We start from the raw sequence: 27329 nt of genomic DNA, 5'->3' as shown, positions 1-27329 counted from the left end.
AAAGAATGAAACGCTTGGATTAAAAAGGGTATAAGACCTGGATGTAGTCTTTCCCCCCTGCTGTTCAATTGGTACATTGAAGAAAATGATGGAAAGAAAAGAAAGATTCAGGAGTGGAATTAAGATACAAGGTGAAAGGATATCAATGATATGATTTGCTGACAACATTGCTACCATGAGTAAAAGTGAAGAAGACTTACATGATATGTTAAATGGAAGGAACAATCTAATGAGTACAGAATATGGATTCAGAGTAAATCTGAGAAAACCGGTTAACAATAAAGGTAATATTGTAGAACAAAAACAAACTGGTGCTTTTCATTTATTAAAAATGAAAGTAATGAGAAGTAGCAGAAAGGAGAATAGTGAGAAACTTAACATCAGGATTGGGGAAATTAAAGACTTCTGCAACCTAAGCAGCAAAATATCTAATGATCGACAGAGCAAGGAGGGCATCAAAAGCAGACTAGCATTGGCAAAAAGGGCGTTCCTGGCCAAAAGCAGTCTACCAGTATCAAACATAGGACTTAATTTGAGGAAGAAATTTCTGAAATGTATGTCTGGAGCACAGCATTGTGTGATAGTGAAACATGGACTGTGGGAAAGCCGGAACAGAAGAGAATATGTGGTGGTACAGGGGAATGTTAAAAGTTAGGTAGACTGATAAGCTAAGTAATGAGGAGGTTCTGTGTGCAGAATCAGAGAGGAAAGGAATATGTAGAAAACACTGCAAGGAGAAGGGACAGGATGATGGGACATCTGTTAAGACATCAGGGAATGACTTCTGTGGTAATAGAGTGAGCTGTAAAGGGCAAAAACTGTAGAGGAAGATAGAGATTGGAATACATCCATCAAGAAATTGAGGACATAGGCTGCAAGTGCTACTTTGCGATGAAGAGGTTGGTGCAGGAGAGGAATTTGTGGCAGGCCGTATCAGACCAGTCAGAAAACAGATGACCCAAAAAAGAAAGGACAAGTATGCCTTTATGTATAATATTTTTCTTAAATTTATCATTTTAGTGTTTCACAAGACAAAACTGCATTTATTGAACATTAGAAACTGTTGTGTTTACAGTTGTTCGATTTAGAGTTTTAAATATTATATTCTGGCATTGTTATTGTTGCAAAGAAAAAAGGAAAACAGTGTTTCACAGATGGAAATGCATGTCTAAATAGTTAATTTGTTTATTCTCAATGTAGGAATCATGTGGATATTATTTTGTTACAAAGCGAATATGTCAAAATCACACAGGTTTTTGTTTGAAGATTTTGTATTAGATGAAAGAGAAGTATTGTCATTGTCCTGTTTTCTTCCTCTTTACACACTATGCTGTCGAACTTATGTCACACACCACATCATCATTACATTATGGGATGAGGCCAACATACAGTATAGGTAGGTTCAGCTGAGGTAAGTAGGACTGGAACAGATGCACAGTAACGACGTCACGTGTGAGGCATTCTGGTATAATATTTGTATGCTCAGATTGTCACCAACCCTGTGATAAGCTGCAAAGAGGTGAAATGTTGTTTGTGTGTTGGTCCAGTGGTTTCCTTGTGCTTCATCTTGTACAACAAAGGTATAATTCTCAGCAAAATCCGAAATCACCGGGACCTCACCTCCTTGAAGTTCATTTCTAAATCTTTTTTTCTAAGTCTGATTGTCGAATGGCTACAAATAATTGATGTCTCTGATCTTTTCAACATACACAACATTTTTTATGTGACACCAAAAGAAAAAGTCCAGTGGGGTTAAACTGGGCTTTGTGATGGCCAAAGTATTGGGCCAGCCCTGCCTATCCACCTTCATGGAAAGTGAGCAGTTACTGAAATGAGGTGGGGCACCATCTTGTTGGAAAAACACAAGCCCCTTTTCCATCTCAATATCGTCCATTTGGGGAAAGACATGCTTTGTCAACATGTCATAGTAAATGTCCCCGTTTATTGTTTTTTCTACAAAATCAAAAGGACCAGTCACACTATCTTCCATAAAACTGCACCAGACATTAACTTTGTGAGAGTCACATTGATGCTGAATAACTTCATGTGGATACTATGCCCCCCAAACTCTGCAGTTACGACTATTAACTGTTCCACTGACATGAAATGTAGCCTCATCAGAAAAGAGTATCGTTTTTAAAACATTCACATCGTCATCAATTGTGTGTAGAAAGTCAACAACAAACTCATACCTTTAGATTTTATCAGTAGGTTTTATTTAATGCAACAGCTGCAATTTGTAGGTGTTTAACTTAAGTCTTTTACACACATCATACACATTACCTTTAGGCACTACTAATTGTAGACTACATCTAGCCAATGATTTCTTTGGGCCCTGAACACACGAAACACGGATCTGTCCAACAACATGTTCAGAAGTTCTCAGTGTACCTGATGATTTTGCTTTTAAAACACTACCGGTTTCCTTGAAAGACTTTAGCCAGTGACAGATAGTTTTTGCTGCAGGTGGATCACCACCATACTGATGTCAAAAATTATGTTGCACTGTTATAACTGACTCAGTTTTCACAAGCCAGATAACACACTGCGCTTTCTGCTGCAGAGTACACATTGTTGCTGAGTTGCTCTGCAATGCACTGCATGTGCACCTGGAATGAACTGAGGGAACAGAGGAAAAAAACAGCTCTGGTGACATCTCAAGGTCAAGCAGACCTGCCAGCTGCAGGGTAGCCAAACTTGGAGACTTGATGAATCAAATACCACAAACTAGAATGGCGTATGTTACTTTGTAGAGATTCTAGGACACATTAAAACTATTGAGTTCTTTTTCTAACAGCCTGTATTGTATTTGGATTCCAATTGACACATTCCCACATTCCACTTGTTAGTGAGGTACTGCAAATACGGTTGTTGTACATATAAATAACTAAACTTTCTCTCTCTAGGCTTTTTATGGTAACAAATCAATTTGGTGCCCAATTCATTGCTCTTCATTTCTGATCAGTTTTGGCGAAGCAGTCAAAAGTGGATTGACAATAGCAATATGGCAAATCCCAGTCTGAGACTCACTGGATGAAGTGTAATCCACCGACAAAGGAGGTAGCGTGTAAAACCATTGTTTGACTGAGGCTTGAATGTTGCTTGTCAGTCTGGAATCCATACAAGATAGAATGGATAGAGGAAATAGAATAAAAAAAAAGCAGTACATTTCAATACAGGTACATGTAGTGGGCACTAAAGCTCAGGAAACTCTAGTGGCAGACATTACAAGATAGGGCGTTCTGCATCACAATGTGGTTTGCTGTTAGAGTTCATTGAGTAATCATTCCTAGAAGAAACAGCCAATATATTGCTTCCTCCTATATGCAGTACAACTAGTAAAAATTCCATATTAGTAATGTTTCCACAACTAACAATTTGAATAAAATATCCCTCAACATCCAAAAATGTCATAGCCATACATAATGGACAACAGGTAGATTATGTCTAGTAATGTTGCGTAAAATTTACACATCCTTAGGTCATAGATGCTATTGAAAATTTTACCACACTGGTTCTTGCAAAACCAGTGCTGCACTGAAGCTGGCTGATAAGTTACCAGTGTTTCTCAAAGGTGGCTCAGACATGTAGGATCTTGTCTCCTCTGTAGTCATCAGTGATCCATCGGGCTGCATCTCCTAACAGGTCACCAAAGGACCAGAAAGCCATTTGGATCTGCTTGAAGCAAAACAATGTAACGCTTCATGGGATCAAATTTTACTCCTTTCATTTAAGAATCACAGTACAGAGAAAAATTACTTGATGTTATCATAAAGATGCCAAAGTCCTGCAAGAGACTTCTATAAGAGGTTCAGTTACCAATTCTACATAACATTCTTATTGATGCAGTAATGGAAAATTATGGATGCTAGACAGATAGTGGCATCAGAAGAGGTAACGCTTGCCATATGAGGGATGTTATTTTTTTTCTAGTATGCATTGTAAACATTTTGAAATTTGGGGAATGCTTTATACAGCAGGTTTCACTCTTTTTCTACAGTAGTATGCACAAAGCTTATTTCATTGTCCCATAACAAGAAATGACCTTGATGCTTGGTTTGAGCACATTAATTTGGGATCTACCACAAATTTTCATACATCGTTGACTTTCCTACATCAGTAACTTGCTACTAAGTGTAGGTGATTCATTCAACTCTATTAGCTTTGCTGGTGAGACAAGTGAAAGATTTTGCAAATTTGATTGGGAACTGAACAGTAAGGCAAATAATATAGCAGAGAATCAGTTCCTGGTGTACAGTTCAATGATTGGCCTGTAATTACAACGAAAGTCAATAGATTCAGTTTCTCATGAGCAGTTCTGCTACAAGTGACATTCTGTTCTCTTACAGCGGTGAAAGGATTAGTAAAATGGAGGGTATCAGATTTCCAAGATTGATTAACAATATGAAGCTCTTATGGACTTCCTGCATTTGTATTTATTTATTTATTTTTCTGTAATATTACCCACTGTGACAGGATTAGTAAAGTGGAGGGTACCAGATTTCCAGGGTTGATTAACAATTTAAAGCTCTCATGGACTTCCTGAATTTGTATTTATTTATTTATTTTTCTGTAATATGACCCATTGTCAGCATCTGTGACAAGGTGCTTTGCTTTGCGTACTGTAATCATTTTGATGCAATATGCGCTAATATTTTATGGCTGTGAGCCAAAAATGTTAATAATTTTGTACAGTTAATTGAAAGTGACATTTTTGTACTTTCATTGGTTGCTGTGTACAGGAATAAAATAAAGACACACTTACAAAATTATTGTGTATATGTTCATGATGTATTGCAGATGCATGTCCGGTTGGTGCCCAGTGTAACGAAAACAGTAAAATCAGCACAGAAAGTGTCACATGTGATGATGATGCTGCATCCCTCAAGCTTGTGGCAGTTGCAAGGGAAGCGCCAATGCCTGATGGTTCCCAAGTGTATGAATTTGTATGGCAAACACCACCGTCTGTTATCTTACCATCAGTAACTCTTCCTGAAAATGGGGTAAGTTACATTTTTTGCTGACTCATAACATATTGAGAATTAGGTCAAAATGTCTGTATGCGACAGTATTTTCATGAAGTAGCTAGTAAACATCTAGAGCACACTGCTATTCTGGAACTTAAAGAGTTTTAAAATTTTCAATGAATGAACATTCACATCTATATACGGTGGTTGGAACTTAAATAGTGGCAATTATTTATTCACAACTGATACAAAAGAGTTATATGTTTGCACCTGTTGCCTGTCCTTCACAGTAGTCACCAGCGTTGTGTAGAACCCGTTGCAAGTGATGTGGAAGACGTACTATACCGTTAGCAGAGTCTGTTCTGTTGACGGTTTGAATGGAACAGTCTAAAGCTATGGTGATTCTCGTGTATGTCTGTGATGGTGTTATCCTAACACATTATGTTCCTCCACGGCACAGTGTTACTGTTTGTTTTTGGAGCATCACCTGCGACCAGCTTTGCGAAAGAAGCAGTGACACTTTCTGCGCAAACCATCCATCATTTTGCACAACAGTGTGCGGGCTCGTACAACGCAAGCTGTGGGTTCTCTGTTCAGTCAGTGGGATTGGAGACTGTACCTTCCACCATACTCCCCGGACTTAAGTACTTGTGACTTTGATTTGATTCTGAAGATGAAGGAACCACTTCGTGGCATTCTCTTCAGAACTGCTCCAGAGATTCGACAGGCAGTAGACTGCTTCATTCGCACCATCAACAGAACAGGCTCTGCTAACAGTATACTATGCCTTCTGTGTCGCTGGCAATGGTTTCTACACAATGCTGGTGACTACTTTGAAGGATAGTAACAGGTGCAAACATGTAACTCTTTTGTATTGGTTGTGAATAAATGGTTGCCGCTATTTAAGTTCCAACCCTCATAAATAAAAAAGTAAATGTTCATTTATTCAAAACCTTATATCTCCGAAAGTTATTCACTGATCACTTTCAAATTTTGACACAATGTTGCATTCAAATGTTTGTATGTGTAGTTTTATACACCTCCTGGAGTGCCATATACTTTGTTAGCAGAAATCTCATGTTCGTTTGTTCAAAATCTTAAAATCTCCCAAAGTTCTTCACCAGCCAATTTGAAATTTTGATTCAACAATGCATTTGAGTATGCATGTGTTTTTATGTAACTAATGGAGTACCATATGGTACATGAATATTTATATTGTGTATATAATAAATAAAAATGTAAATGTATGTATCTTCAAAATCTTAAATTTCTGGAAGTTATTCACTGACTGCTTTGAAATTTTGACAAAATGTTGCATGCAGATACATGCATGTTCTTATAAACCAATTTTTAAATATGTGAAAAGGAAAGTTGCTACTCACCTTATAGCGGAGAGGCTGAGTCGCAGATAGGCACAACAAAAAGACTCTCACAATTAAAGCTTTCAGCCATTAAGGTATTTGTCAACAGTAGACGCCACTCTCTCTCTCTCTCTCTCTCTTACACACACAAATGCAACTCACACGCACAACTGCAGTCCTGGGCAACTGAAACCACATGCCAGTGTGGTTCTAGTTGTAATCCGGGGGATCTCTTACTTGGTTGTGAGAATTTAGTGAGAAATATTTGGTTAATTCGTGACCATTTTCTTTGTTAGTTAGTGCAAATTTTTCATTTTGTTTAATGAAACAGTGGTTTTGTGGAGTGTGTCTGATTTGATTTGCAACCGTTTTGTAAAAGTTGTGTGTTTTGTGGTTCCTAAATTCTTCTTCAATTGAGTTTACCTGTTCATTAAGATATTTTCTTTTACTTTGTCTAAGTATTGTAGCTGTTTGTTTTCTGGCGTTGAAAAATTTCTTTTGTGTCGTTTCTGGTTTTACACAATTATAATTTAAGAAGGCTCGTTGTCTCTCTTCTAGCGTGCCATCACAATGTGAATTCCACCTTGACTGTTTTAATTTTTTCTTTAATCCAATCAGTTCTCCTGCTTTCTGTGTAATTTTCATTTGGAAATCTCTCTAGTTGTTTGTAGGTTGTTTTTCCCATGTTGTTGTTGTTGTGCTCTTCAGTCCTGAGACTGGTTTGATGCAGCTCTCCGTGCTTCTCTATCCTGTGCAAGCTTCTTCATCTCCCAGTACTTACTGCAACCTACATCCGTCTGAATCTGCATAGAGTATTCCTCTCTTGGTCTCCCTCTACGATTTTTACCCTCCACGCTGCCCTCCAATGCTAAATTTGTGATCCCCTGATGCCTCAGAACATGTCCTACCAACCGGTCCCTTCTTCTTGTCAAGTTGTGCCACAAACTCCTCTTCTCCCCAATTCTATTCAATACCTCCTCATTAGTTATGTGATCTACCCATCTAATCTCCAGCATTCTTCTGTAGCACCACATTTTGAAAGCTTCTATTCTCTTCTTGTCCAAACTATTTATCGTCCACGTTTCACTTCTTATAGTGTCATACAATCAGAAACCTGGTTCCTAAATATCTGTCTTACCATTATATAATCTATCTGATACCTTTTAGTATCTCCAGGATTCTTCCATGTATACAACCTTCTTTTATGATTCTTGAACCAATTGTTAGCTATGATTAAGTTATACTCTGTGCAAAATTCTACCAGATGGCTTCCTCTTTCATTTCTTACACCCAATCCATATTCACCTACTATGTTTCCTTCCCTCCCGTTTCCTACTCTCGAATTCCAGTCACCTCATCTCTCTTCACTACCTGAATAATTTCTTCTATCTCATCATACATTTCATCAATTTCTTCATCATCTGCAGAGCTAGTTGGCATATAAACTTGTACTACTGTAGTAGGCGTGGGCTTTGTGTCTATCTTGGCCACAATAAGGCATTCTCTATGCTGTTTGTAGTAGCTTACCCGCACTCCTATTTTTTTATTCATTATTAAACCTACTCCTGCATTACCCATATTTGATTTTGTATTTATAACCCTGTATTCACCTGACCAAAAGTCTTGTTCCTCCTGCCACAAACTTCACTAATTCCCACTATATCTAACTTCAACCTATCCATTCCCCTTTTCAAATTTTCCAACCTGCCTGCCCTATTAAGGCTCTGACATTCCATGCTCTGATCCGTAGAACGCCAGTTTTCTTTCTCCTGATAACGACGTCCTCTTGAGTAGTCCCTCTCCCCCTCGGAGATCCGAATGGGGGACTATTTTACCTCTGGAATATTTTGCCCAAGAGGGCACCATCATCATTTAACCATACAGTAAAGCTGCATGCCCTCGGGAAAAATTACGGCTGTAGTTTCCCCTTGCCTTCAGCAATTCGCAGTACCAGCACAGCAAGACCGTTTTGGTTAGTATTACAAGGCCAGATCAGTCAATCATCCAGACTGTTGCCCCTGCAACTACTGAAAAGGCTGCTGCCTTTCTTCAGGAGCCACATGTCTGTCTCGCCTCTCAACAGATACCCCTCTATTGTGGTTGCACCTACGGTACGGCCATCTGTATCGCTGAGGTACGCAAGCCTCCCCACCAACGGCAAGGTCCATGGTTCATGGGACCCATACTTCTGTAATTTTTGGTTCTTGGGTTTATTTATTTATTTATTTTTTCCAAATCAAATTTAGGAATTAGTGGTGTTTTCCTTTGCCATTTCAGTTTTGGTGTGAATTTAACTTGACTCTGGTAAGATAGTGGTCAGAATCTATATTTGCCCCGCTGCGGACTTGAATGTCATTTATTTCTTTTTGGAAATCATAGATCACAACATGATCTATCTGAAATTCACCTAGTTGAAGGATTGGGGATTGCTATGTGTTTTTGTTTCTTAGGGTTCTTTTGAAGTGATATTGACGTGATTTTTTAGATTGTTTTGTTGGCACAATTCAACGAACCTAGCGCCATTCTTGTTAGTGAATTTGTGTGCAGAGTAATTGCCGACTGTTTTTTATATTTCCTCCGCTTGCCAGTTTGTGCGTTGAAATCACCGAGAAGAATTGTTACATTGTACTTCGGATGTTTGGACATTCCAATATCGAGTTTTTCCCAGAATTTTTCTGTCTTCTTAGGTTCTTTTTTGTTGTCAATATTAGTAGGTGTGTGAACATTAATAATTGTGTATGTTTTGTTGGTGTGCTTAATTCACATGGTCATTAGTGTGTTGCTCATTTGATTTACATCTTTAACAGTTTCAAGGATATCCTTATTCACAATAAAGGCCATGCCAAATAATTTTCTCGTCTTTTTTGCTGTTAGAGATACGGTAGTTGTTGTTGTCTGTTGTTTCCAAATCGGTGAATCTAGTCTCTTGAAGTACAAGGATTTGAATTTTCTGCCAGTTGAGTTCTGTAGTAAAATTCTGTAATTTGCCAGTCTGAATAAGTGTTTGGCTGTTAAAAGTGCCAATATATGTGTGAGATTTTTGTGAAAATTTACCAGTGAACTCTGACTTTCTCGGTTGTACGAGCCTGAGCTCCCCAGAATCTGATAGCTTGCTTGTCACCACAGGGCAATTGGATTGACCACCTGGGGTAATGTTAATATTACTTGTATGAATCATTCTGCTTGTAATTAGGTTCTAGCTAATGCTGGTTAGATCGAACCAGGAATTGTTAGTTCCTGGAGCCCAGTGTTCAGCTGCACCTCACATGCTGAACAGACGCTGTTCAGAGTACCGGTGGTTACCACGCAGATGTGTCTGAACTTTTAAATGTGCTTTGTCTTCTTTATGAAGCTTGCCTCTTCCGCCAGTTGCTCTGTACTGATGATCTGCATCTCTGCTTTCTCTGCTGTTGAGGTTTTTGCCATTATCCTGGCAAGGAACCCTTACAAGGTACTATCATCCGGGTCAGATGAACCAAGGTTTTTTAATGAGGTGTTCTCCTCCTCTCCTTTTTAATTAATGATAATAACAATAATAATAATAATTGCCTTACTCATTAGCAGGCAGTAATGATCATGGTTTAGACATTGCTGTGTATGGTTTCATAATTACTTAGGTTTAATTTTAACCCATTTATAACTATAGCTGATTTAGTATCCCACATGTGGGTGATGTACGCAAAAAGAGAGATGTGCCTTGGTAACCAAGAACAGTAGAACTTTATTAATAACATGGAGAGTACAGAATAACATTTGGTTCTGGATAGCACTGAAATGGTTTCGAAATGAAGCAACTGAAAGATTGCTCTGATCCATTGAAAGTTTGTTGCTGACACAGGAACGGTTCTTGAGGGTACTAGCTGATTACACTGTCGGTTACTGTAACAAAACACTGCCATAAGCAAAGGCTGTACATGCAGCACTGGCAAAGTCTTGGGCTCTGACAGACATGCACTGCTCTGATTTATGTACTAGCAGATTTCTGATGTTGGACATTGAGACTGGAACTCGCATTGACTTGCAACCTGCTGGGTGGTGTTTTTATAAGGCCATTTGGCAGAGGAATACTAGGACATTATGCTAGTATCATATGGCTTGTGGAGGCAAGCTGGTGCTGGCAGTGTGGCACCATCAGCTGTCACAGGTGGGATGGGCTATGGCTGAATTGCAGGCATCTTGAAAGGACGGCAACCCAGCACTCTGTTGATGTGCCATGTGGCTGGATTGTGAGGCAACAGCCAAATGCCACAGTCCTCGTCACTATGGAGGAGATGATGGAACCATCTCACTGTGTAGACAGCTGCTGAGCCATAGCCATTCCTCTTCCCCCCATGTGGGAGTTGTGGAGCTATATCTCTGTGTAAGTGGTGGCTGTAGTGGAGATGACTGCTTAAGATAAGGCATCTTTATTCTCCAAGGCACAGACAGTGGAGTCATCTGAGAGAAGTTTACCTGAGAAAAAAAAGGGATCAGACAAGGATGTTATCAAGAAAGTTGACTGAGCTGCCAAAGGTGGTGTGCCCTGGCAAGGTCAGGTTTGCAGTGAAACTTTCAGGACTAGAGAACAGGATTGCTGGTGAAGTCTAGATGGAAGCCTGGATAGGGTGCTCTGAAGAGAAGAGGCTGGCACCTGGCAGAGAGGTGAAGACCACGGAGTATGCAGGAGATGACCATGATCAGAGACATCTCGGCATAGGAGTCACTAGGGATGGCCCGATGGTGGAGAATAGCGAGTGAGCCATTGGCGTGCAGGCCGGCAGTTTGATGGCCAACAATGAATGTGCTGGCACCTGAAGAAGCATTGGGACCAGGGTGCTGTAACCCAGGGAGTCACTGGGTCCAGTGGTGAGGTCATTGTTGGTGCTGGCTAAAGGATGCAGTAGGTACCTGGCACAAGGGTTGCAAGGCACACAACATGTCACCAACAGAGGCTGGCTGGGAGGATGGCACCAGAGCACTGGCGTCTGATGGGAGATAGGCGCTTGAACATGTAGTGGCATCTGGGATATGATGGTGCCAGCCAGGCAGCAGTGGTGGAGAGGACATGGAAGCAGCTTGGTCCAAATGCACCAGTGCAAGCTAAATGCCCTGAAAGGTCATTGGACACCTTGTCATGAGCAGTAGCAGGAGCCATAGCATTGATCTACCCTCGGAAGGAAGGATGTCCATGGCTCCGGGTGTCCAATAGAAGGCAACAGCAGCCAATGGAGGCAGTCACTATGCAGTCAGGGCAATGGATGAGGTGAGGAGAAGACCTGGAAAAATGAGAGACATGCAGAGAAAGGACAACCAGGCCACCAAAGGTAGCAAAACCAGACACCGTCAGGCCTTGTGACGAAACTTCCAAGACAGGAGTACAGAAGATGCAGGAAAGTCTGTGAGGGTGCATAGTGTGACTGCGATGAGACATTCGGGGATGGCGACCAGGTCGGGGCGGTGACAGGTAGGGTCTCACAGAAGGTGGAATGCACACCACAGACATAAGTGTTGGAGAAGAAGGCAAGAGCTTGAGATGGGCGAGACCTTCACAGGGAAGTGAGGGGGCCAAGAAGGAGAAGGAGAGCACTGCAGCCAGGTGTGGAACGATCGGCACAGGCAGAAAGGAAGGTGGCAAGTTGACAGATGTGCCAGGAGGTGACAGGCCCAGATTAGTGGAAGCAGAAAAGAGATTAATGACACCACCATCGGATGGAGAAATGGCATCCAAGAGGTTGGGGATTGCCGAGGGGACATGAAGTAAGTGAGAGGGTCCGATGTAGAAGATGTTGACCTGGCCAGCTGCGAAAGGGCTGGCGTGCTGAACTGAGTGATGCTGGAGATGGTGGCACAGCAGTGGGAGTCATCACAGCAGGATATCCCAGAACAACAGGTGCTGGAACAGGCGGTGCCTGAGCAAGTGACACCAGAGTAGACGGTGCCACAGCAGGCGGTGCCAGAGCCAGGTCAGAGGGGACAGCACTGGAGGTAAGTGTGCTAGAGCGGCTCTAGGCCTTCGGGCCAGAGGCTGCCTGGAAGGAAACATTGGAAACTGCAAAAATGTGAAGGATATGTTCAGTGTGGCAAAGAATGCAGGCCATGAATCTAAGGCACTGATGAATTCCAGAGGAAGTGGAGGCAGCAGAGATGAGTCCTGGGCTGGGGGACTGTCAGGATGGGCGAGGCACCATCAAATAAGCTCAGAGGTACACAGGAAGTGCTGTGTGTGATGCAAAAGCTATGCTATCACGTCTGCAGCACAAGGAGAACTGCCATCGTACATTGCTGAATCAAGCGAGCAATGTCCTGGGTCAAACAGACCATCTACTGAGCCCATACCTGGGGAAGCTGCAGGACTGATAATTCTGGCATGGAAAGAGCATGACAAATGTACAAGTGAGACCAAGGACAAAAACATAAAAGATATTGACAAGAAACAAGGGAAGTGGACAGGCACAGAGAGACAGCACAAACAACACTAGAAAATGAATGCATCCACATTAGCACAATGTGGTAACAAGCCAAGATAAGAGACAAAATTATTGCATAGCAGAACACGTTAGATCAAAAAAACTGTGTAGACAACTGAAAAATTTGGCACTGGGATGAAGAGTAAAAAACAAAGTAGGGACCCAAATCAATGTCCCACACATAAAAAAGCAAATTGAGGGAAAAGGATGAAAGGTGGAATGACCACTTGGAAAACAGAAGTAACAGATAGGGAAACCTCTGACCCACAGAACAGAAGGAATGAGACACCTAAAGGCAAGGAAGCCAAAGGAAGCAGTTAACAGTGACTGGTGGATGCCTTAATGAGGAACAGAAACCGTGAAAACACGAAGTGGAGGGCACACAAATGCAGAGGAAGACAACCTGATTGAATATTGATTTTTACTTCATCGCCATTTTAGTATCCCTTGAGTGGGTGATGCACGCAAGAAGAGAGACATGCCCAGGTAACCAAGAACAATAGAAATTTATTAACAACACAGAGTACACAATAACATTTGGTTCTGGATATAGTGCTGAAATGGTTTTGAAATGAAGGCAACTAAAGTGTTATCCTGATCCAGTGAAAGTTTCTTGCTAATACCATAACAGTTCTTGAGGGTGCTAGCTGAGTACTCTGACGGTTACCATATTGAAACATTGCCATAGGCAGAGTCAGTACATGCGGCACTGGCAAAGTCTTAGGCTCCGACGAATGTGCACTGCTCTGAAAAGTATGCTGTGGACGTTTGATGCCGAGGTATCATGTGGCTCCCAGAGGGAAGTTGGTGCTGGCAGTGTCGCAGCCCCAGAGACTACAGCGGCTGTTACATGCAGGATGGGCTGCAGGCTAGTTGCAAGGGCCATGATGGGAGCAATCCACAGTGCTCTGTTGTGTGAGATGTGGCTGGATTGTGATGCACCTGCCATATGCCACAGCAGTATGAACGTATCTATACCTAGAACATAATATGTGTTGCAGCAAGAAAATATGTTGCCGCAACATTGTACAACAAAGCTAAACTTAGTATTTAATTTTTACAAATGCATCAATTTGTGCAGTGACTAGTTTTGTGTAATTTCAGTATTCACAAAACTTTAAATGATTAGAGTCTTATTGACATATTATTTCAGTTTATCGTAATTGTGTAATGGCTGTGAACTAACCTCAACTCCATTTCCGTGGCAGTAAACATTTGCTTTTATTGTAAAGTGTTCTCGAATCTGCACTCAAGTTCAAATAAATTTCTCTTACAAATAATGTGAAACTGATCTTTTGTAAATAATTTTGATTGCGCTTGAGAGGTTCTTGAGTGTTGTGTTGGATGATATTGTGGAAACTACACGATATTTCACTAAGGCATTTGCTCTTCGTCTTAGGGTGCGACAGTGGGAATCTGCAGTGGCTCACCCATGTATATGTTGGTTTGTTAGAAAAGAGCAGTTTCCAGGACGCAGGTTTATAATATCATTCCAGCGGATGCTGGCATCCAGAACCCCTTGCCGGAAAAACTAGCTATTGATGCTGCATGTGCAGCACGGGAAAGCCCAGCCACATGCTGTAGGCCCCAGTGTATTCATCTTCAGAGGGTGTTGCTACATTGCTTCTGTCCAGACTTCAATCCCTCACCAGTGGGATCACATTAAATTCATTTCTACACACCCAACACCATGTTTGTGTTGCCAGTGCTAAGCTGAAATTCACTGTCTCTGTTGATGAAGTTTGCTTCGACTATTTTGACTGCTTCTTTATTGACGGAATCCTAGCAGGTGGAGGCAGGCAAGATCTTGGTCTCTCTATACTTTATGCCATTTCTTTTATCAAGAAAGTGGTCAGCAACAGCAGATTTATCTGGCTGACATAGTCTCGTGTGATGTTTATGTTCAGCACTTATATCTTTAACAGTGCAGTATGTCTGGCCATTGTATTATTTCTCTCACTGACACAGGATGTTGTATATTCCATGGTCTCATTAAACACAGATCATCTTTTATGGAACCCAGCATCATTTGCTCTTATGCCTGTGGATATAAGACATATTTTATACAGTGTTTCTTCTAGATTCTGTCAGCCTTGAAGGACACACCATCAAAGTGGAGATCTCGATATATTCTGACTATGCTTGATGTTGAATGTATGCTGGTCGAAATGCCTGGAGATGGGTAAGTTCTACTTATTGGAGATAGCTCATGCTCTGTGTATGGAATGGGTGATAACAACTAGTAGCCCATATATATGGATCAGTCTGTGTCTGCTTGTGAAACACATTGTGACTAAAAGAGCCATCTTATTTTCTACAAATCACAAAATTCAGCTGAAAGAGGTCTCTATGTTTCTTCACTACCATTAGTGAACCAATTTCTGGGATGAAGACAGTTAAATGTTCTACAGATAAAAAAAAATCATTGTGCCCATAACATGAAGGGATTACTTACACATTGTGGCTTCATTGCAACTTTTAGGAACTAAGTTGGAAAAGGACATCATACATCTCCTCAATCATATACCCACTCGCACTAACTTTTTTTATTTAAAAACCAATGTTTTGAACAAAATTACAATTTTGCAATTGGCAGTTATCTGTCTTCCATAGTAGTTAACCTTTTTATGGAAGATTTAGAGTATAAAGCACTTCAACCAACAGTCCTAGAACACAAATATCTTTCGAGGTACCTTTGTACTATGAGTACAACACCATCCTACACCAACACATTCATGGCCCATCTAGAGAAATCCTTCCTAATCACTCAAAATCCCAAACACTTCACAAGGTTCAGATTCATTAATAACATCTTAGTGACCCGGACCAAGGGTGAGGACACTCTATCCACACTCCTCCAGAACCCCAACACTGTCTTCCCCATTTGCTTCATCTGGTTCTCCTCAACCCAACAAGCCACCTTCCTCAATATTGACCTCGAGCCTTAGGATGGCTAAATCGGTATCTCCATCCACATGAAACTTACCAACCACCAACAATCCCTCCTCCTCCACAGCTGCCACCCATTCCATACAACCTTGTCACACATGGCCATTCCATCTATAATAATGAACAATACCTCTCCAAATAAGCAAAGGGCATCTCTGAGGCCTTGAAAAACTAAAATTACCCTCCTAACCTTGTCCAGAAACAGATCTCCTGTGCCTTGTCTCTCTAGTTATGCATCACCTGCCATGTACCCAATGTCCAGCCACAAAGGATCACTCCTCTCATTACTCACAACCACCCAGAACTGGAGAAACTGAATCACATTCTCTGCCAACAGTTTGACTATCTTTTGTCATGCCCTGAAATGAGGAAAATACCTCCCCGCCGCTCCTACAGTAGTATTCTGCCACCCAGCAAACCTACACATTATCCTTGCCCATCCCCATTCCATCCTTGTTCCCAGCCTCTTTCCTCATGGTTCATATCTCTGCAATAGACCTAGATGCAAGGCCTATCTCATACATCCTCTCACTACCACCTACTCGAGTCCTGTCACTGGCATTTCCTACCCCCATCAAAGGTAGCTCTACATGTGAATGCAGCCCTGTGATCTACAAACTAAGTTGCAACTACTGTGCCACTTTCTATGTGGGCATGACAACTAACAGGCCGTATGTCCACATGAACGGCCACTACCAAACAGTGGATTAGAGACAGCTGGACCATCCGTTGCAAAACATGCTGTCCAAAACAGTGTGCTTCAATATAATGACTGCTTCACAGCCTGCACCATCTTGATTCTTCCTATGAACAACAGTTTTTCTGAATTGCACATGTGGGAACTGTCCCTACAACATCTTCTTGATTCCTGTAACTCCCTTGCTCTAATCCTTTGCTTGTCCCTGTCCTCCATGTACCTATCCTATTACCAGCTCCCACTCAAGTGCTACACAAGCCTTCTATCCCACCAACACACCTACTACTCTTTTTACCTTCTCTACTTCTCTTCTTTTCACCCCCCCCCCCCCCCCCCCCCCAACTCCCGACCACCTCACTTCACTCAGCACAGCCCCCAAACTCTGCACCTAGCAGGCCACTCTGTCCCACCACACGCCTGCACTTTCCCCACAGGCAATACATCATCTTCCCCCCACCCACCCTGCTGTCCCTTCTCCTCCCTGCCCCATGCCACTTCCTTACTCTCATCAACCATCTCAGCAGATTGCTGCTCTATTCAGATACAATCACAGTTTGCAATTGAGCCCCCGCATCCGAAGACTGTGGCCTTGTATACGTGTGAGTTGTGCTTTTTGTGTGTGTGTGTGTGTGTGTGTGTGTGTGTGTGTGTGTGTGTGTGTGTGTGTGTGTTTTCTGTTTAGGAAGAAGGGCTTTTTTGTCCCAAAGGTTAAATGTTTAGCAGTGTGTTTAATTGTGCGTTTATGCACCTTCCATTGTTTGAAAGACTCGTATTGTATGATTTCAGGCAAGCAATAGTGGCATGTTAGGACCAAACCTAGACATTAATAGTCATACACCAAATAAAACAGACTGTGTAAAATTCCTAAGGTGCCACTAGATAATAGTTAAAATGGAGTCAACAAACAGGTAAAATAATTAAAAAACCCAGTTCAGCTTGTTATAGGCATCTTTCATTGCGTTGATCTAAAGATAAGAGTAATGTTAGTTTATTGTACATATTTTTGCTCCCTGGTGTCTTATGCAGTTATCTTGTGGAGCTTCCTTGTCTTTCAAAAGGCTAAGCCTTGTCTCTGCAACCACAGCTTCCTCTCTACGGCAGTCCTCTTCATCTCCCTATATGATGAACATCTTGTCTAACTGATCATGTTTTGTTTTGTAAATTGGATTTCTCCATCACCCACTTCTGGGGCTCTGCGCCTAAAGTAAAAATAAAGTGTGTCTTCAGCAGAATTGATCCATGAGAGTGCATATACACTCCTGGAAATTGAAATAAGAACACCGTGAATTCATTGTCCCAGGAAAGGGAAACTTTATTGACACATTCCTGGGGTCAGATACATCACATGATCACACTGACAGAACCACAGGCACATAGACACAGGCAACAGAGCATGCACAATGTCGGGACTAGTACAGTGTATATCCACCTTTCGCAGCAATGCAGGCTGCTATTCTCCCATGGAGACGATCGTAGAGATGCTGGATGTAGTCCTGTGGAACGGCTTGCCATGCCATTTCCACCTGGCGCCTCAGTTGGACCAGCGTTTGTGCTGGACGTGCAGACCGCGTGAGACGACGCTTCATCCAGTCCCAAACATGCTCAATGGGGGACAGATCCGGAGATCTTGCTGGCCAGGGTAGTTGACTTACACCTTCTAGAGCATGTTGGGTGGCACGGGATACATGCGGACGTGCATTGTCCTGTTGGAACAGCAAGTTCCCTTGCTGGTCTAGGAATGGTAGAACGATGGGTTCGATGACGGTTTGGATGTACCGTGCACTATTCGGTGTCCCCTCGACGATCACCAGTGGTGTACGGCCAGTGTAGGAGATCGCTCCCCACACCATGATGCCGGGTGTTGGCCCTGTGTGCCTCGGTCGTATGCAGTCCTGATTGTGGCGCTCAACTGCACGGCGCCAAACACGCATACGACCATCATTGGCACCAAGGCAGAAGCGACTCTCATCGCTGAAGACGACACGTCTCCATTCGTCCCTCCATTCACGCCTGTCGCGACACCACTGGAGGCGGGCTGCACGATGTTGGGGCGTGAGCGAAAGACGGCCTAACGGTGTGCGGGACCGTAGCCCAGCTTCATGGAGACGGTTGCGAATGGTCCTTGCCGATACCCCAGGAGCAACAGTGTCCCTAATTTGCTGGGAAGTGGCGGTGCGGTCCCCTACGGCACTGCGTAGGATCCTACGGTCTTGGCGTGCATCCGTGCGTCGCTGCGGTCCGGTCCCTGGTCGACGGGCACGTGCATCTTCCGCCGACCACTGGCGACAACATTGATGTACTGTGGAGACCTCACGCCCCACGTGTTGAGCAATTCGGCGGTACGTCCACCTGGCCTCCCGCATGCCCACTATACGCCCTCGCTCAAAGTCCGTCAACTGCACATACGGTTCACGTCCACGCTGTCGCGGCATGCTACCAGTGTTAAAGACTGCGATGGAGCTCCATATGCCACGGCAAATTGGCTGACACTGACGGCGGCAGTGCACAAATGCTGCACAGCTAGCGCCATTCAACGGCCAACACCGCGGTTCCTGGTGTGTCCGCTGTGCCGTGCGTGTGATCATTGCTTGTACAGCCCTCTCGCAGTGTCCGGAGCAAGTATGGTGGGTCTGACACACCGGTGTCAATGTGTTCTTTTTTCCATTTCCAGGAGTGTATGACCACTACTGCCAGCAGGTGCAATCAGTCAGGCTTCTGGCGATAGGAGTCATGTGTGCATGAGGTGTACTTGCTTGTGTGAATGTGTGTATGTTTTCTGTAGTGAAGAAGGCTTTGGCCGAAAGCTATAACGTGTAAAAATCTTTTTGTTGCACCTGTCTGCAATCCAGCAGTTCATCTTTCCTAATATTGTTGATATTCCAACCTGGAGTTTCCATTGTTTGCAGTAGTCATGAAGTTTTAGTAAACACTTCATAAAAATATATTACATTATTGTTTCAATGAAAATAATCAGTTGTTGAAAATATAATATAATTGAGTGGATAAAAAACCTAACTGACCAAGCAGCGGCAGGAGAACACACATGTAAAGCTACAGAAATTTGCAAGCATTTGGAACCAGTGGTTCTGTCTTCTGGCAGAAGTGCTGAAGGCGAAGGAAGAGCAGAGTTGGAGAGGCTGGTGAGGGTTAGGAAATAGGGAGAGTTCGGAAAAATCACCCAGAACCACAGGTCCTAGGAGACATACCAGATGGGATGAGAAGCAAAGACTGACTATTGACGACTGCACTGGATGAGGTTTGAAAACCTGAGAGCTTAAAGGTGGAAGATAGCCAATACGCAAGACAGAGATGGCTGACTAAACATCATGCACTATTAATAAGAGCACAAATGTAAGTGTACTGTATTTGGTAGAGGTGTGTGTGTGTGTGTGTGTGTGTGTGTGTGTGTGTGTGTGTGTGTGTGTGTGTGTGTGGTGGGTGGGTGGGTGGGTGGGTGGGTGGGTGGGTGGGTGGGTGTGGAGGGTGGGGGATATGAACAGACAGGTCAGAAAATAAAGATGTAAAAAAATAAAAGGGAGTGAAGAAAGGAATACAGAGACCAAAGAAATTAAGGCCAGCTCAGTAGTGAGAACCAAGGACTTGTTGTAATGCCAGTTCCCACCTGTGAAGTTCTGAGAAGCTGGTGTCTGGAGAAAGATTCCAGATGGGATGTGGGGTGAAACAAGCACTGAGGTCACGACTGTCATGTTGTAGAGCGTGCTGTGTAATGGGTTATTGTGTGTTGCCAGTATACACCCTCTGCCTATACCCATTCATCTACCAAGTCATCAGTTAGGATGAATGGACATAGCTAGAGGGTGTATACTGGAAACACACAATATCCCATTTGCTGAATATGCTGTACAATGTGATAGTCGTGAACTCGGCACTTGTTCCACCACACGTATCTGGATTCTCCCTCCGGACACCAGTCTCTCAGAACTCTGCATGTGGAAACTGACACTACATGCTTGGTACTCGTCACCCACCTGCCTTTAACTTATGTTTATCTTTTTGGTCTTGGTATTCCTTTCTTCATTCCCTTCTAGTTTTCTCTGTCTTTTATTTACTGACTTTTCTGATTTCTCCTCCCCCCACTCCCTCTCCCAATCTCTTCTAACGCATAATACAATGCACTTAGCTTTCCACTCTTATTAACTTTTGCACAGTGTTGCGTCAGTAATATCTGTCTTGTGTATTGCCCTGTCTTCCACCTATATGCCTACAGGTTTTCAAATCTCATCCAGTCCAGTCCCCAACAGTTAGTCTCTCCTCCTCATCCTGTCCAGTTAAGTCTTCCCTGGCCCAGGATTCTGGGCGACTTTTCCAAGCTCTCCCCATTTCTTAACCCTCACCAATCCTTTTCCTTCACCCCTCCTCCTTGCCCTTCAACCCTTATGTTAGAAGAAAGAGCTATGGTCTCCAAAAGCTTGCAGATTTCTGCATCTTTATATGTGCATTCTCCTGCCGCTGGCCGGCCAGGGTGGCCGAGCGATTCTAGGCTCTACAGTCTGGAACCGTGCAACTGCTACGGTCGAAGGGTTGAATTCTGCCTCGGGCATGGATGTGTGTGATATCCTTAGGTTAGTTAGGTTTAAGTAGTTCTAAGTTCTAGGGGACTGATGACCTTAGAAGTTAAGTCCCGTAGTACTCAGAGCCATTTGAACCATCTTCTGCCGCCACTGGGTGCGTAGATTATTCACCTATCCAATCATGTTGTAATTGTTTGTTTGTTAGCAGATACATATCTATAGCCATAATAAACATCGAAATACCATGCCACAGGGGGAGGGGGGGTTGAAGAAGAAGAAGAAGTAGTAGTAGTATTCCAATGATAAAGTGGAGTATCGTGCGTTAATTCATTTTCAGCAACACTGCAAATTTAGCAGCTGATTCAGGCTAATACAGGTGGCTAAAGAAGTCATCATTTGATCAGCTGCAACATTTCTGTTTCTGAAAGCATATTATTGTGTGAGACTCCATTATGACAACAGTTTGCACCATTTTGTTTTGGTTCCTTTGCCAGCAAACAGTGGTAATGCGACTAAGGGATTTCACTGTGTACCAAGACGACAGAGATTTATGAATAAACCAACAATAATTTAATTGGGTAACTTTATTATTATAAGGTGACAATTAAAACTTTTTGACTACCACTCATACATCTTGCAGAAGCTTTTTTAAAGGTCCAGGAATTCTTTCACTCATATCTCAGTACTTTTACTCTCTAATGGTGTCTGTTGCTTACAGAATCAGTTTACATTGAGCTATAATTGACACAATGACAATACAAGACACAAAAATAATTTTTATTTAGAGTTTGTCTGTGGTTGAAAATAGAGTTGTTTACTCTGGTGGGAAGATAATCATAAAGCTTGCACCTAATTTAAAACAAGAAGTGGGGATCCCCACCAATACAAAATAAAATTAAAAACATACCTCACTAGCCATTCTTTCTTCAAAATATCTGAGTATTTAGATTCAAGAATTAAAACGCTTTAGTGTGGCAAGTAGCAGTATTCATTGTAAAGCTGTGTGTGTGGTAATGTATTGTAAACAGGACTTTGGAAAGTACCACTGCAACTAAGTAAATGTTACACTCCGAGCAGCAGAAAAATGCAGCTTTTGAGTATAACTGAAGAAGAAGCAGTTTTTTTTCTGTACATGTTTAAATTATGCTGGCATAAGCATGATTAATAATATGCCGTATAAAAGTAGTTTGATGTTAATATAGTGTACATACTACTTTTCTGTATTTCTGCTAATGTATACTTTCACTCATTCCACATCTGTGGTGGTTCTACTTTTTGATGGGAACTACAAAACCCTGTGAATGAATGAATCAAAATTAACAATGTTCTCAAGAACTTGACAGAGTATTCTGCAGTTGCAAACAGTGTGAAGGATGCTATTCTGCACCCTGTAGGCTCTCCACAGTGCACTTTGGTTAATTATTATTTGTGATTACAATTGCTCTGTGGAATGATGAGGTTGTTGTAAAAATACTGCTTCCAAATCAAATACTGTTTTTTGTGCAGCTGCTCAATATCTGTTATCCCCCTGCCCTCCTTTTTACACAGGGTCTGCTTTTCTCCAGTTAAAGAGGTCCTAAGTGTAAATCAACAGTGGAACAGAACATCTATTAATGCCTCAAAGGTGTTTTTCCATTTGGTTTTGGTTTCAAAATAGAGAAAATTCTGGTGATTTTGTGTTGTGATTTTTTGTGTTATGGTTCATTCATAGGTTCAGTTATGTTCCCATGACTAATCTCAAACCACGTAGTTTGGATATTGGTCTTCCCTATCTTTCTTGCCCTATTTGTGCCTGCTTAGTGGCATACTAATGTTTCTAGACCACTTTGCTACTGCTTTTAGGAGGTTGGTCATCTGTTTTTCTGCTGAAATACATAGATTAACCTCATTCAAGCACATAAGATGATTTCATATGAAGTTAAACCATTGCTGCTTTTAATGGCAAACCCACATGTGGTTAAATTGAGTTTTGATGAAAGTTGATTGAGTGCTAAATAAAACCATATTGAGTTTGAGATGTCACTTTCAAATCTGCCTCACTTCATTGGAATTTGTTCTTGTTAGTATTCTTTTGTTGCTGCCTCAGGTGTAGATGTGTTTTCTTTTGCATCATTGTGAGTGAGAGTTTGTTGGTAATTGAAATGTTTATGTTATAAATCTGCAGAACTTTAATAAACCATCTTTGTCGAATGGAACCAAATACTCTTTTTTGTAATCAGTGTAGGCTGTAAATATGTTACATTTTATCTGCTGCTTGCTCTACTATGATGCAGTCTGTGATGGGTTGTTCATTCCAATCTTGAGATTTCTTCAGATAGTGTCTCTTCTTCTGCTGTTACTTTAATTTGCTTCAGATGTCTGTACATAATTTTTCTTTTACATGATGTGAACACTTCATACCTATTGCACAGGCATGTGATGGGGTGGTATTTGAATGGGTCACTTGTATTTAACATATAACTGATTATTATTATTTTTATTATCATGTAAAATTTTCTATGTTTGAAGTGAAATGTAAAAATATCTGTAAGCAATCTTTTCTTTTCTTTTTTGTAAACTGTTTCAGTGTAACATATTTATATCATAATATGGATACAGTTAAAATTAATTTGATATAACTGCAGATCATATGTTTGCTTCCATCCTGAAAGGAGAACTTCATTTCATAACTACTGTAATTAAAACATCATGAGGGTGTTATCCATTTTCATTGGTATTCCTCGGTCATATTAAAATGTGAGATAGAGCTCCCTCTCTTCAGTCAATGTAGTAGACTGAGTTCATGTCTTTGTGATCTGCATCATTACGAAGAGTGGTTGTGGATCATACTGTTGTGTTATGGATTGTGGTAAAAGCCAACATTGTGACATAGCCTAGGCATTTCAAATAGTGCCATAGTTGCTGTAGACTTCAACATTCCCCTGTGGCAGATGGCTAAACATCGACAGTGTGCCCATTCACTCCCTGGTGAATTGTGGAAAGGTAAGAGGTTCACCACAGGTCACTGATCTATAGTCTGATAATAAGAAATGTTACATAAGCAACTGATGGTAAAAAACTGTTGATAAAAATTTATTATGTTGTCAGATTGTGAAATGAGTATCAGTTGGTCAAGCAGCACCAGGCTAACACACATGAGCAACATCAAAAGCGGAAGCAATTGAAAACAGAACTGTTGGTTTGTTATTAGTTTGTGCTCTTGTACAGTACAAGTCTTCAGAAATATTTTTATTTTTTCCTAAATTTTTTGTTTTCATTTTAACTTTTTTTATAGCTAAATCTAGTCACCTTAGTACATGTGCTGAGTTCCTTCTTTCATTTCCAGATGGTAGCTCAAATGTGATATTTTATTCTCTTCCTTAATTTGGAGAAGAGAATTAATTTGAAGAAGAGAAATTTGTTAACATCGAGTCTAGATTTAAGTGTCAGGAAGTCATTTCTGAAAGTATTTGTATGGAGTGTAGCCATGTATGGAAGTGAAACATGGACGGTAAATAGTTTGGACAAGAAGAGAATAGAAGCTTTCGAAATGTGGTGCTACAGAAGAATGCTGAAGATTAGATGGGTAGGTCACATAACTAATGAGGAAGTACTGAATAGGATTGGGGAGAAGAGAAGTTTGTGGCACAACTTGACCAGAAGAAGGGATCGGTTGGTAGGACATGTTCTGAGGCATCAAGGGATCACCAATTTAGTATTGGAGGGCAGCTTGGAGGGTAAAAATCATAGGGGGACCAAGAGATGAATACACTAAGCAGATTCAGAAGGATGTAGGTTGCAGTAGGTACTGGAGATGAAGAAGCTTGCACTGGATAGAGTAGCATGGAGAGCTGCATCAAACCAGTCTCAGGACTGAAGACCATAACAACACATAACAACAACAATTTGGAACTATGAAAAGTAGTTTCCAGTTTGGAAACAATAATTTAGTTACACTGTTAGAGAACAGTAGGTGCTATTTCATTTTATTTATCCTTACTTCTTGATGAACTTTCTGAAAATTTTTGTGTGATACTTTACTTCTTCTCTGTTTATTACTAAACACAAAATTTAGTTTTTCTTTACTACGGGTTAAAATGAATTTTTAGCATAAACTGAGGTCAGATATATGGTGAAAGCTAAGTACAAATTGAAGATCATGTTTACAGCTCTATAATTCAGAGCAACTTGACAGCAGAAGATATCAAAATGACTACCTTCACTGCTCACTCTTATAACAAACAATTTACCATTGATTATTATTGTATGACTGTTTTGACCTGAATTGTGTCCTTACATTGTGACAGGTTTCATTAAAATCAATCAATTCATTGGCAAAGGATGAGTAGTTTACTACAGATTTGTTCGTGCACTTTGCCGTATGTGAAAATGCTGGAACTATTGTACTTTGGGCTAATTTCAGTCTGTTATGTGGATAAATTAAATTGTTTCCAAAGTAATGCTGGTTGAAGGAAAGTGCATCTCAGACAAGTTCAGTGTGTAACTGAATATAGATGTTAGAGTGAAGATGAGTATTTCAAGAGGACTGAAATGTATGTGGATTCTCAAGAACACCAGTATGATACCGGAAAATCTTGGGTGGAATACAAGCAATGGACTGACTGGAGATAAACACTCATTGTATAGCTGATGTGTTGAGCAGGAGACATGCACATAAATGAGTTCCAAATCTTGTGTCTTTATCTGTGCACCACTAAACACCTCAAATATACAGTGAGTGATTATCTTTACTCTTTCCATAGTTTAGTGCTTGAGAACAAGCTGACCATCTTACGGCTTTGTTTGGGTTTCGTTGGGTCAGGGAAGAATGTTTCTGGTTGTGTGTCCTTGGAATACTAGTATACACCACGATTGCAACAAACACCATCTAAATTACTCATCAACCTCTTATAGCCGACTACTCCTGTCTTGCTGATATATTACACCTACCTTACCCTCAGAGACACCCTCTCCAGAAGCAGAGCACATTCTCTGCCATTCACATTTAGGACTCCCCCCTCCCAAAAAAAAAAAAACATGCCAAAATCTCCAGTATGAAAGACACAATCACACTAAATTAAGGCAGCTTCAGAATAAATTATAATTATGTAGTCTCATGAACCATGAGAGGGGTTACCGGCCCCCATCAGGTGCCTCGCCAGGTGGTGGATAGAGGAACACTCATCAGATATGGTGGGTATCGTGGAAATAAAATACCTGTGGCAGACCAAAACCAATAACTGCTGTCTGAGAGAGAGAGAGAGAGAGAGAGAGAGAGAGAGAGAGAGAGAGAGAGAGAGAGGACCCTCGAAGGCTAAGGTAGTGAACCTCCACAGAAAACTCCTGTGAGCTCTATTGCAGTCAAGGGAGCAGCCCTCCCATCGAGCTGGGGTGTATGGCCTGATAAGCTGTTAACCTGAAATCGGCATATCACAGAAAGTGCAACAGAGAATACCAATAATTGGACAGATTTAAAGATGATAACCTTGGCAATGAAAAAGGTGACATGAATAGCATTCTGGAACACGAGAAAAATGTGTCCAGCATGTAAACAAATGAAAGTGGTACAAGAAATGGAATGATACCAATTAAAAATTTTAGGATCAAGTGAAACAAGAATAATGGTATTTGGAGGAAGAAGAATAAAGGAAGGGCATATCTTCCCAATTACAGAAAGAATCATAGTCACTCACTTCGCAGTGAGGGTAAGACCAGTGACCATTGTACAATGTTATGCACCAACAGAAGTGTCTGAGGATGGAGAGAAAGACAAGTTTTGTCGCAAACTACAAGAAACATTACAAAAGCGTCAAAAAAAAAAAGAAAAGATATTCTCTTGCTGATTAATGCAAAAACTGGGAATGACAACCACAGAATGAGCAGATTACCAAGTAACATGGGTTGGGCACCTGAAATGACAGAGGAGAACATCTAATAGACTTGTGCAGCATGTTTAACCTGATTGTGGGAGGTTCCATTTACTGCCATAAACAGTGTCCCAAAGTGTCATGGGTTTCGCCAGGCAGCAGAACAGAGAATCAGATAGACCACTTTGCAATTAGCAGGAAGTGACGAAGATGACTCCTAGTTGTGGGAAATTAAAGAGGAGCAGATGTTGGTAGTGAACACCACCTTATGCTAGCAACAGTCCTTTTAAAAGTAGCTGCACAAAAGAGACATCGCTGGCAGAAGAGGATCAAGTTTAATTTTGGAAAGTTGGGCAATACAAAAGTCCAAGAGGAGTTCTTGATCCATCTAAGAAAGCGTTTTGAAGTGCCTAGCCGAGCAATCAAATAGAATGACATTGAGGGTCAATGGAATGCAGTGAACAAGATCTGTGCCCAGAGTGCTGAAGAAATTCTTGGAACAAAGGGCCACGGCAGACAAGACTGGATCTT

At 41.5% G+C, this 27329-nt stretch overlaps 1 protein-coding gene across 1 annotated transcript in view; it reads left to right on the top strand.

The window, feature by feature from the left end:
• Positions 1–27329, top strand: part of LOC126187496 (uncharacterized) — a 166042-nt gene that overhangs the window by 2427 nt on the left and 136286 nt on the right. The window contains exon 2 of the mRNA XM_049928609.1: positions 4801–5003. Coding sequence (XP_049784566.1) covers positions 4801–5003 — 203 coding nt within the window. The remainder of the gene's footprint in view (positions 1–4800; positions 5004–27329) is intronic.

The sequence above is a fragment of the Schistocerca cancellata genome, chromosome 5 (genome assembly GCF_023864275.1).
Source record: "Schistocerca cancellata isolate TAMUIC-IGC-003103 chromosome 5, iqSchCanc2.1, whole genome shotgun sequence".
NCBI lineage: Eukaryota > Metazoa > Arthropoda > Insecta > Orthoptera > Acrididae > Schistocerca > Schistocerca cancellata.
This window is presented reverse-complemented; position numbering and strand designations above follow the sequence as displayed.